General features: G+C 43.8%; 2 protein-coding genes and 1 pseudogene across 2 annotated transcripts; 1 reads left to right on the top strand and 2 right to left on the bottom strand.

Moving 5' to 3' along the window:
- Positions 1–1,340: 1,340 nt before the first annotated feature.
- Positions 1,341–2,174, bottom strand: LOC120616425 (histone H2B-like). Its single transcript, XM_039879803.1, has 2 exons — positions 1,797–2,174; positions 1,341–1,410 (listed from the first exon to the last, which is right to left on the bottom strand). The coding sequence occupies exons 1-2, from the start codon at positions 2,168–2,170 to the stop codon at positions 1,341–1,343; spliced, it is 444 nt and encodes a 147-aa protein (XP_039735737.1). The 5' UTR covers positions 2,171–2,174.
- Positions 2,175–3,053: 879 nt separating this feature from the next.
- Positions 3,054–3,172, top strand: LOC120616437 (uncharacterized; annotated as a pseudogene).
- Positions 3,173–6,849: 3,677 nt separating this feature from the next.
- On the bottom strand, positions 6,850–8,036 carry LOC120616434 (thymosin beta-15A-like). The gene is made up of 2 exons (XM_039879813.1): positions 7,865–8,036; positions 6,850–6,887 (listed from the first exon to the last, which is right to left on the bottom strand). Exons 1-2 carry the CDS (start codon positions 8,022–8,024, stop codon positions 6,850–6,852), a joined length of 198 nt encoding a protein of 65 aa, XP_039735747.1. The 5' UTR covers positions 8,025–8,036.
- Positions 8,037–12,587: the final 4,551 nt, after the last annotated feature.

Raw genomic sequence — 12,587 nt, 5'->3', positions numbered from 1 at the left:
AAAAAAAACCAAAGCTTTTTGTGAGCTCAGCAAAAGAAAGGTTAAGATTCTGCCAGAAAAGATTCCCACACAGAGTATTCCACTTTTGACAGAGCACCACTGTAACAGAGTGAAATACTCGGTCTCTATGACTTTACCTTGTTCAAGCCTGCTTTGTTCCTACGACCTTCAGGCTGACAGCTTCTGCTTAGCCTTGCATATAGACATGCTAATCGTTAGAGGAATTCTGTTTGCTGCTTGAGGAGATAAGGGAAGTATGTATCGTTTATCAAAGTTTTGTAGGAACATCGTGACCGGACTCACATCAACTAGCACAATCTTCTCGGACCCCTCCTGGCGCCCAGGTATCTTTGGTGATCAGTTACCTCTTGCCCCTCCCATTTCTCCTTCCCTTGACATAAAAAAAGCCCCATCTCTGTATTCTCTTAAGATGGATTTGAGGTACCACTAGGGTTCCCATCTTCTCAGTTGTCAGCTTCTCGATCAATAAGCCTTTCCTTATTCCAAACTCTGACGTTTTGAGGTTTGACCTTCTAAAGCTTCAGGCATATGGACTTTGGAAGGGCAACGCCACTTGCTCTAGAGACAAACGTGGGCAGGTCTGGATACCAGAAATAGCTACAAAAAGAATCGAAATCATTAAGGGCAGGGGTGGGGGGGCAATTTTACCTCCAGACCTCTCTTTGATATCAAGAGAGACAGGATTTAGGACAAATAAGTCTCCTCACCAGGATTATTATTTTTTATTATTCTGGAATATTGGAAAAATCTTACGAAACATTTTTTAAGTGAGCTAGCTGCACAATGCACCTAGAAATTCTACCATGAAATCAAGTGCAAGTAGATCCTGCTTTGTGGTTCCTAGAAATCATCATATACGCCCAAACAAAATTTTGAAAGCTGAAGGCTATTTACTGAGCCATGTGCCTTTTCAGAAAAACAAGTGGACCAGTTTGAAAAAAGTGCACTTCACTAAATCACTTAATTTCTATCATGCTAATTTTTCTGTTACATAACCCAATGTTTACGCATATTACACATGTTTTCTTCTGAAGTGATTCTTCCACGCTGTTCTCATACATATCATATTACGTGAGAAGTCAATTTAATAAAAATAATCCATTACGACATTTTAGTGCATTGTTTTTCCCCACACTTTTAAATTCAGAGATCAAGTCCGGTACGAGCATTAATAAAACAGCATTAAAATATACCTAAAAAACCATTAGATCATGTTAATATAATTTACGAATTCATACGATAAATATTCCTTTCAAAAGACGTAGAGAGGAGATTGACATTGTTTCGGATATTTGAAAATCTCCTTACTATCCGACCTGTCAGAAGACGGATGGATTCTTGTAACTGCTTCTGCACTTTATCTGTTGTCGTATCAGACATAATGAACTTCTGGAAAATTCCACCATACACTCGTGAGGGAATGAGTGAAAAAGGTAAATGTCATCATCAGCAAAATATCCTCCAAAAGACTGACCTAGGGAAAAGAGTAATGGGAACGACTGTTTAGGAAAGCCATGAAATGCAACGTGGTTAAGGAAAACCCACGATTTTCCATGGAATAAACTACACTCTATATTACAGTAGAGTTGAGAATGTTTTGCCCGTGGAAACAGGGCTTTAGACGTCGGCAGAAAGCCACACAGGATCAAACACGAGAGTAGATTCGTCTTTTAGAGCCACGGGTCTTTTCGTGACAAGTAAGGCGGCTCTGAGAAGAGCCTTTGGGTTGCGATGCTCATGGTGGTGCCGAGGAAGCTCACGAGCAGCTTCTGTACCGGAGGACGGCCTTGGTGGCCTCGGACAAGGCGTGCTTGCCCATCTCCCCGGGCAGGGGCAGCCTCACGGCCGTCTGGATGTCTCTGGAGGTCATGGTGGCGCGCTGGTTGGAGAGGACCAGGCGCGAGGCCTCTTCGGCGATGCGCTGGAAGATGTCCTCCACGAACGAATCCATGACGCTCACGGCCTCCCGCGACAGGCTCGGGCCCTGGTGAACGTTCTTCAGAACCCGGGGGAAATAGGTGGTGAAAGTGTCGGAGCAGCGGCGGCGCGGGCGCCTTGGCGTCTTCTGGTCAGGGGCCTTCGGGGGTGCTTCCGTGGGCTTCTGCGTGCCCAGCAATCCCTCAGAAGCCTCAGAGGCAGGCGCAGGCATGTCGGAGGCCACTCCCCCACAGCTTGTGAAGAAAGACAATAGCGGCTGCTGACGCGCGCGCGGTGGCCAATTTATAGTCGCTGCATTCCTTGATGTCATGGGCAGTCTCCACATCTGATTAGCTAAAATGCAATCCAGGGCGCCTGTCACTAGAGTCACACGTGACTTAGTCACACGTGATTGGATAGGCTCCTGGTTGGCATCACATCCACCAGTCAGCGTGGGCACCCCTCGACCGCTAACCGTTTGAAACATGCTACGTCGGGCCAAAGGCCACCTGACAAGGTTAGCTGGCGGTGCTCCAACAGGGGGACTTTGAAAAGACTTCACCAAAAGCACTCGAATTGTAGAAATTTCCGTTTGGGCTCCTTGAGAGAGTCTGACCTTCATAACCCAATTTCTGACTGCCGTCAGAATGGTTCTGACCACTTTGGGCCCCTTTCCTCTAATCCAGAATCTACTGTCGTCCTGAGCTAAGCCACCATGGTTTAAGCAGGAATTCTCTGACATGGTCGGTAGAGCGCTCCTGGAGATCAAGGGACCTTGCTGACTAACCAGCATCTCCAGTTCTGATCAAAAACCTCAGTGATTTGTGAAAAGGAGAAATAGCAAAATTACAGTTTCCAAAATCAGAACACAAACAGAAATGGGAGTACTTGTACAAATATTTTGAAGTTCTTAAACATGTATCAAGTTTAAAATTGTTTCCTTAACAATATTTGGATCCTAAAAAATATGTCAAATGCTAGAATTGATAAATATATATAATAGCTATTGTGTGAAATATATGTATATTAGTCTAATTGTCTAAGAAACTTTCTTAGGGAGAGAAAAGATTTCAATAAGATGAGAAATATTTTTTAATTAAAAGCATAATCCTTTTGTCTATGGCCACGCCACCCTGAATGTGCCCAATCCCGTCTGATCTCAGAAGCTAAGCAGGGTCAGGCCTGGTTCGTACTTGGAATGGAGACCACCTAGGAATACCAGGTGCTGTAGGCGTTCAAAAAATAAATAAAACATAAATAAAAGCATAACCCTTTTAATATTCTTTGATAATACGTGCAAAGATATTTCTATATGTATAAATGTAAAACAGCATAGAAATTGAACCATATTATAGAACCAAACAAATTATAAAATTGAACCAAACAAGGCCTTAAGGATCAAGAATTGAAGAAACGGAAGTCCTCAAGGAACTATCATCCTAAACGGCCAGGCTTCGAATGGTGTAACTGGTCAGACCTTCGAGGAACAGATACATTCTAATGCAAATCTAATAGTGCCTTTCAGATAACGAAGGGAAAAAGCTCTTTTTCATTTCAGGAAAATATAGTATGATGATAAAACCTAACAAAGAAAGCATGCTAAACAGATTTCTGATCAGTCTCATTTATAAATAAGGACACAAAAGTCCTACTAGAAATACTATTAAATAAATCTTGTGTCACATTACAGAAAAGACTAAGTAAGGGCAACAGCTTTATCGCTGTAAATAACAAATGAGAAACATCAAACTGGGGTGGGGAGCATTATTTACAAACAAATACCTCATACAAACTTTTTTCAATGTGACCCCTATAATGGAATTCATTTAAATGAAAAATGAGTACCTAAACACAGTCCAGAAATCGCTAACTCAAAAAGTTCACGAAATTGTATTTTTTTTTTTTCAGGCTTCCTAGAAACTGAAGTAACTAGTCTAACTCGTTCAGATTTATTGGCATCTATACTTTTCTGGTCTATGCTCTTTTGTGTTTTAAAATAACTTGAAAATATGCATCATTGGATGAATGGGAGTGTCCAATCAAAGCAGCCTAAGCCCCGCCCTCCACTGGACCTGCAGACCCTGAGCCATGGCCATTAGCTCAACGTGGGAACAGGTGACCAGGGGCGAACCAATAAGTGCCTTCTTGGGTGTTCATCCTTGGAGACTGAGGAGAAAATTCGTGTGGTAGTTTTTTTTTTTTTTGGTCCGTTGTTTCTCTGGGGACCCTAAATCTCAATCCCTGCTAATAGTGGGCTTATCGTGGGGAAAATATTCTTTTAGCTAAACAGGTAAGTCAATATAGTGACTAGAAGAGTCACTCCTCCTTATATATTTAAGAAATGCTGAGTAAAACTGCTTTAGGTGAGCAATAATTTTCCCCACCTCCTATCGGTATAGAGTACTTACTTAGCAGCTACAGGTGTCTTTCACCTGCCACCATGTACCTCTCATCTGCTCCGACTCAGCTTAACACTTACACGGCTCAGGATGGAACCCATATGCTAATGAAAAGAATGGTTACCAGATGTAACTGAACAGCGGTAGTTATTACCCAACCCTAGCTCTCCTGACAATGTTCATTCTTTTCTTTAGGCCCTTTGAAATGAGCCTAATTTTCTGCTGGATTAGTGTGCAAATGCAGAGCTTGCTGAGTCTATCGTAGATGTACCGTTATCTCTCTCAAATTTGCAAATGGCAACCTCGAAAGGAAAGCAAATGTGTAGGATGACGGCATCAGGATGCAAAGAGATCTGATCATGAGCAAACTTGAGCACTTCAGCAACCAAGATTGTTCACCATGCATATAACCTGGATCCAAAGGATCTGGGAAGTGTCATCAGGCGAAGACTTGGAGGTATAGAGGCAGGCACAAAACAGCTGACTTCAAATACTGGAGCAGGGATTAACTAGGCTGTGTGGGTCTCCAGTGTACAGTCCTAGGACTATTGGATAGAAGGTGCGGAGGTGGGGCAGGTTTGGGCACAGTATAAGCAGCTTGTCACAGCAAGGGACTGAGTGACTCTACTGGATAATTGTTCCAGGCAAGAAGTAAGGTATTGGTGACTAACATGGTTACTTCCAAGTCTCAAATCTGGCTACACTAAGCCTTGTGATTGTGTCACCTCATTGACATTTGATCAGTTGCCCTACCTAATACTTTGCTTATGGAAGTTTATGCTATTTCAGAGAAAGCAGCTTCCGCTTCCTGTCAACCCAGTAATTATTTAAGGATGGCGGCCCTTAGAAGTGGGTGGTGAGATAATACTTGAGATTGCAAATAGACACGGACAGCATAATCCCTTCCTGTAGGAAAACATATGAATATTAATAGACCAGTCTAGATGGTTATACACTCAAAGGCTAACATGTCTAATTGGTGGGATTATAGGTGATTGGCTCTTATAAATTTCAAGTGATGAAAGTACTGTTTAGGGCAGGGATCGGGACTCATCTATTTATGAGTATTCCTTATTGTATTAGCCTGCTCAGATTGCTATAACAAAATACCATAGAGTGGGTGGCTCAAACAATAGTAATTTATTTTCCCATGGTTCTGGAGGATAGAAGTCCCAGATCAAGGACCAGCAAGGTCAATTTCTGGTGAGAACTCTTTCTGGCTTGCAGATCACCACCTTTTTTATTATGTCTTCAGATGGCGGGGGTGGTGGGAGGGTAGGGGTAGAGTGAGAGATATCTCTGGTGGCTCTTCTTCCTCTTTTAAGGACACAGTCCTATCAGATTAGGGTCCCACCTTTAGGACCTCAATTAATCTTAATTACCTCCTAAATACCCTATCTCCAGATCGAGTCACATTAGGGGGTAAGAGTTTTAACATAAGAAATTTTTTTTTTTTTTTTTTTGGGAGACATCAGTCCATAGCATTTACGTTCACCACGAACACCAAAAATACGTGGTTCATAAGACAGTAAATTCTGTTCAGGACAAGAACTAGACCAAGAGGTTCAGTGCTGCGGGTTTTTAGGAGGTATTAGATATCTAAGTTTATACTCAATAGAAAATGTGAAGTGTTCAGCACAGTATGTGTTAGCAAGTGCCTCCTACTCCGCTCCCTATCCAACCCCAACCTTGGGTGTCTCCTCCCATTAAGTGGAAAACACTTTCCAGAAACCAAGAATTTAGCTAAAATTCCAGCCCTCATTCACCTTAGATCACTTCATATCTGAGTTTTCTTTTCTTCGTTTCTGAGATAAGAGGGCTAGCCCACATAACCTCTTCTCCCAAAGGTTTCTCAAATTCTATGATTCCAACTCTACAGAAAATCACCTAGCATTCTCAATCAGGGACCATTTGATCTAGACAGAAAAGTGCCTTTTCCATGTGATGAATCTGCTAAAGCAGCTTTCCTGTGTCTGTTTGTTTGTGTGTGTTTGTTTGTTTGTTTGTTTTGGCTGAAAATAGTACCCCTGTTTACTTCCTTAGAAGATCACCAAGAATGAACCACAGGAGCCTTAACATAATGATTATATTTATTATTTTACTGCTACATTAGAAATGAAAATAAACCATGAGAAGTTGCAAAAGCATGGAACTTCATGAAGATTATGGAGCAATGGAGGCATCCATTGTAGAAAGTTAAAAGTGGCTTACCCTACAGAGGATGCAAGGGCTACAAACACAGAGGTCACCAGTGGTGAGATTATCAACAGTATCTGCCAGCTGGAATTTATGAACCAACGGAAAATTTTAAAATATATGTAAGGGAACGCTGGCTATCTCTGACATCTTAGCCAGGGAGTATAGGCGAGAAAACATCAGAAGATGCTTAAAATCTCTACAACACAAAGGTTTACAAAAACAAACAAACAAATAAAAAAACCAAAACAAAACAAGCGCTAAGCCAAGATACTCAGGCAATGTTGAAATTTGCTCTTGGGAGAAGATTCTCATTTTACGATGCTTGAACACACTCTTTTTCCTGCTGGATAGCTGGGGGTGGGGGGGGAAGCAAACACACAAAAAAATCATTGAGGGCATTTTCCCAAGTTCAGTTTCTTACAAAGGAGCTCTTTGCCAAGTCATCGAAGACTGCCATACCTGCTTTAAATTTAGAATGCCAAAGTACTAAGCACAAATCCTCAGTCAGGTGTGTGTGTGTGTGTGTGCGCACTCACGATTTAACCACCTGAGCAATCGTTAGATTCTACATGAACTGTGTTCTTTTTTCCCCCGTTTGAGAGGTAGATTTATGCTATTACCAGTGTTTCCATAGATCATTCTGAGACTGAGGAGCAAGTGAAGCATTTTCCTCAGATTTAGCCATCACTATGTAATTAGGAAGTTGTATTTCAGACAACTTTGACTAACTTTGGAACTCTCAAGTAACGCTGACATGACAAAAAGCGCCCATCAGTTCTGTGAATATGTGTGGAGTTTCTCCATGAGGCTGTAACTCCCAAGGGCGAAACTAATCCCTTGAGTCTGGGAGCCTTGAGTGCACCCCAGATCTAAACTTGCTCTCTGCCTTATCTTGTCATCGGGTAGAGAAAGCCAAAACTGCAGTTTGTGTGGTTCTTTAGGAATGAAATCATGGACCCAGATTGCTAGATGCAGAAAATTACAAATAACCATAAAGTGGACAAGACTAAGATTTTTGTAGTGCTAATCCAATATTCCAAGGTTGGTTATAATATGAGTTTTAGTAATTTTCAAACAAGAAATTAGTTTTTTTTTTTAAATTACCGCATTACTTCTCAGGTCTATCATGTGAGAACCACATATATAACCCAAGAAGACAGCTCTTTGATATTTTTAACTGTGGCATTAAATATAATGGTACTGTAATTATTTCTTACTTTGTGGCAAAAATTACTAGGAAGAGTTTATTTACTGAGCCTATGGAAGTTCACCATTGTTTTTCTTCAATAGAAACCATTCCTGTGCCCCCCACCCATCCCATGACTTACTTTCCTTTGAGGGGAGGGTATTTTTTTCTTCAGTATTAGTTTTTTTCAGTTTTGACCTGTCAAACTTCTCCACTTCGGACAAGTCTGGCTTATCGCTCATCTTGACTGAAAGAAAGACTGAAAAAAAAATTGAGAACTTAACCGGCAGAACTATTGTCATATTAAGGGATCACAGCCAAAAATTCTCACATTTACTGTCAATAAGCATTTTACTTGCAGGTTTTCAACAACGACAACAACAAAAAACAGCACACATCTTAAAAAAAAGTCATGTGTTTATTAGAATATTTTGAACTCCACATCATTACCCCATTTCTGATAGGCAGTCCATGTCATTGGATCCATGTCTGGGATACACTAGAAACCGAGATGCTCTAAAACCCAGTCAGTATGTCCGACTCTTAAAATCACAGGAAAGGTCAAATGGAGGCGATAGAAGCACAAGACTAGCTAACGATTTTCGAGACTGGAGATAGCATTATTTAAGCACCTTCACTTTGTATTCGACCACTTTGGGGGGCATTTTTCTTGGGGAGCAGCACACACAAAAAATGGTAGCATAAGTTGGACTAGTTCTCAACAGTTTATCTGGCCCCAAACAGCAGATTAAGGAGCTACAATAAGAGAGGGAGAAATTTAATCCAGTCGTAAGTAATAACACGTCTCATAAGAGCTCCTGGTGGCACTGGTTTGTAAACGTTGTGAGAAGATACAGGCAATTAGGATCAAACCAGGGACTTCGGCAGAATGGGATAAACCAAAGGGAGTTGATTTTTATTTCACCACGTGTCCTCTGCAATGGGAGAGGCTAGGAGATGAGGTGCCCTGTGACCATTCCGGGTTTGTCGCGAAGAGACAATAGGAGACTCTAGAGACCGGGAAGCAGAACTCTCAAGCGTGTGTCTGACCCCGGCCTGGTGGGGGCAGTGCACGTCCAGTGGCCAGAGTAGAATGGCGAGGCCCGAAGTAGCCAGAAGTCCCGAATATGCCTCCCTTCCGTGGAGGTCACCCTGAGTCCCGCCCTTGACCAGCGATCCGACGCCAATCTCCAGAGGTGGGGAAACGAATAAATAATAGGGCTGGGCGCACAGGCCGGTTTGTTGGCCGCAGTTTGCTTACACGTTTTTAAATAACTACCATCGTCGGCGGGCGCCCAGCCTCACCTGTCCGCCACGGACGGGGAGAGGGCGAAGGGCCAGCCCCCGAGGGCCCATTCCGGACGGTGCCCAAACTCCTCTTCTTCGAAGCCTCGGACCCGCAGCCACAGCGGACTGGCCGCTCTGGGGGCCGCCCCCTCGGGTCGTCCGGCCCAACTCGGGAGGATTCGGCATCGCGCGAAGGTGGCGGCGCCGTGGAAGACAAAGGCGCGCGCGGACTCGCCAGGAGGTGCAGATCCAAAACGCCAGTCCCAACCCGGCCTCCCCAGGTCCCGAAGGCCAGACAGCCCCCGCCCCGCGTCCGCCGCGCCCTCCTGCCTCCATTCCTCTGGCTCCCGCGGAACCGCACGTCCCCACCCGAAGGCTTGATAAAGTCCGGGGAAAAGCAGACAGGGAAGTCGGACCGCTTCGCACGCCGGCCAAGATTAGCCTTTCCGCGCAGGACCCTGCAGTATTAAACCGCGGAGCAGACCCCGCCCGTGACCCCGCCCGTGACCCCGCCCCAGCCCTCTCCGATCCGCGGAGGGATCCCACGCCCGCTTCCTTGCCCCTCCCTCCGCTTTAGCTTTGCAGGCCCGAGTCTGCCTCCCCTCTACTCAGGACCTCCACCCCTACAACGGGCTTTTGATGACGTTATACCCGACCCGCCTCCCCAGACCCGGCCCAAGCCCTCTCTGATTCGCCCAGGGCTGGATCGCCGTCAAGCCTCCCCTGCATCTCCTGCTCCTTTCTTCAGGACGCTCCCCTTACCTTTTTCCCAAGTATACGCCCTCCTCCACGATAACAGGGGCCTCTACAATAAGCAGACACTTCTTGCCCAGTTAGCTTTGAACGTCCGGAACTCCGAGATCCAAGCCGAAGGAGCCCTAGTCAGGCTCTTGGCTTTTTACAGCCATAGGAGCCTGAGGATGCTACGACGACCAAACAGTTGGTTTGGAAGTGATGCTTAGTGTTGTTTTCCCCAATCCTTGGACAGGTCATGGAGGAGGGGTGGTCATGAAGAGGGTAGGTGGTACAGGATCATTCAGCCCCAGTGCGGGACATTTCTGTGACAGTGATGCTCTCCTATGTAGAAGTCACATTTTCCATTTTCTCACCCACTGAAAATGGTGGTAGTCAGCTTAGGGTAATCAGAGGAGAATCTACTGAGGCTATTCATCTTTATATCCCGATCTCTAGCACTTTGCTTGGCCCACAGGAGACACTGGATAAATACCTGTCTGTAGAGTGAAGTAATAAATCCATGATAGAGCAGAATTTTGGGACAGCAGCACCACCCAGCGTCTATGTTAGGGGAGAAAAGTAAGGATCCAGTAGTTACCTGAAAGGACTAAATCCTCAAGGTCATTTTCTGGATACTCTCCCAAAACCTCAGAACATTAAGGTAAAATTGAGATAGGACTATGTCTCTAGTTTGCACCCCATGTTTTCCGTATGGCTCGTGTATGGCGGTAGAGTGCTACATAGATCAAGAATCACTCTCTCCACGGGATTTCTCAAGCCTTCGCCACCTCTCTCCATTCTCTTTTCTATGCTCTTGTAGCACATTGTGTTAATTTGAGAGTTGTGTATGTGTGTTGGAGAAACTGTTTTTAAATGTCATTAATTTATTTTATTTAACTCATTAGACAAAATATACTAGTATTTAAACAGATTATCAATATGAAAATTATAACATATTTGCATTCTTTTCTACTAAGTCTTTGAAAGTTGTCGTGCATTTGACACCACGCATGTCAATTTGGACTAGTCACATTTGAAGTGCTGAATACCCGAATGTAGCTACTGACTACCTTGCAGGACTGGGTAGGTTTATACTTTACTATTTAATCAAATTATAAATGCCTGGCGTACCCTCATCAAATCTACTTTCTATGGACCAAATTATTGCTGCAATTTAGGAAACAGCTCAGCACTTTGGCAACATTTACATTTCCTAGGTCATTACCACCTGCTTTTAATAAGTATCAGTCTAAATGGAAACTTTATAAGCATAAGCACCCTCTATCTTGATGTGTAGGAAAACATTTTTGTTGGAGAAACTTTTAAAAGAGAAAGGCACACTCATTCGACGAATAGTATCCATTAAGTACCTATAATGTCCCGGGCATTAAATTTAATAAACGCCAGGGTTTCCACCACCCAGGTTTGAATGTTGCTAACATTTGGATATATTTCCTTTTCCTTTTTTCTTTTTCTTTCTTTCTTTGTTCTTTTTTTCTTTTTTTTTTTATTTTTTTAGGAATAAAAACATTACAGAAAACTTGAGGCATCCTTGACCCTCTCCCCATGGCCATTCGCCTTCCCACTTCCCCAGGGATAATCCTACCCTGAACGTGAAGTGTAGTTTCTAGCACCTTTTTCTATCACTACAGATTTATGTGATCTCTGTTTCCAGGAGCAGTATGGAGCATTGTACGGACCAGTACTCCAGCTCTAGGACTGAACTTCCACATCACTGGGGTTCAACACGACGCCCCAGTTATCCACCCACCCACTCCCAAGCCCAAACTTCAAAGTCCTGTCACCCCTATCTGCCTTGAATCCATCAGAACTCCTCCAATGATGATGATTGTCCCCGTTCGTGCCGGTTATCACAAGAACCCCAAGACCCCCATGGCACCCGTCAACTCCCACATTCTAACCTCCGTAAGGCTGTGACCACATCCCCTCTATAGTTCACTTCTCATACCCCTCCCCTACTCGTAAAATGCACTGCACCCTCCATGATCCTCTATATCCTCAATTTCTTCCCTGGCTGTGCTCTTCCCTTCATTGTCTTCACCTAACAGAAACCAGGCTCTTCCCTGAGGACTCTGTGTCCCCAACAGCCCACTCAGGAGGAGCAGATGATTTCTTCTCCTGCTACCATTGTACCATAGAGCCCGAAGTTTGGATAAATTTATTCTTTACTTCTCATCGTTTGCCTTTAGACCATTCCTCTCCCACCTCCCTGAAAATTTCCAGCTTTTGACAGTTTGTCACTGACTAGTCTTCACCGTTGCTGTCATCTACTGACCTTCAGTTTTATCCCTCTTATTTCTCAAAGATTTTAGCTTGTGGAACATGGCCATTCTCAGTGGTAGTAGTCCTGTCTTAATTCGTGGTGAGCTCAAAAATGATCATTCTCCTGTACGGGCTTCATCAGTTCTTTGAACATTTCTCCTCTATGGCACTGTTCTTGACCCACTCACATGGCTATACCCTAGGCCTATCATATCAATTATGGCAGCCACTCCATAATCTAATTTTCACACATCCCTCTCTATGACCACCAACTGCTCTTTTGCCAGCTTTCTCCTTTTGACTGTCCTTCAACCTCAACAGAATCTCCAGTCTATTGGCTATACCAGATTTTCACAATCCCTTGCTCCCATGTTGTCTTCTCTTCCATCCTCCCTTAGCACAAAGGTCATGCTCAATCATTACAATCACTCTTTTACATATTGCTCCACTCTTCAGCCCTTCCCTCACTTTGTATTGCTTTCCAGGGAAAATCATAACTTTGAATAAGACCAAATACAACTCGCAGAGCCTAAACCCACACAACTAAACCAGGCTGGAGG

This window comes from Pteropus medius, unplaced genomic scaffold, assembly GCF_902729225.1.
Source record: "Pteropus medius unplaced genomic scaffold, Ma_sr-lr_union100, whole genome shotgun sequence".
NCBI lineage: Eukaryota > Metazoa > Chordata > Mammalia > Chiroptera > Pteropodidae > Pteropus > Pteropus medius.
The sequence above is the reverse complement of the archived record's forward strand: the minus strand, read 5'-3'. Positions and strand labels throughout refer to the sequence as shown.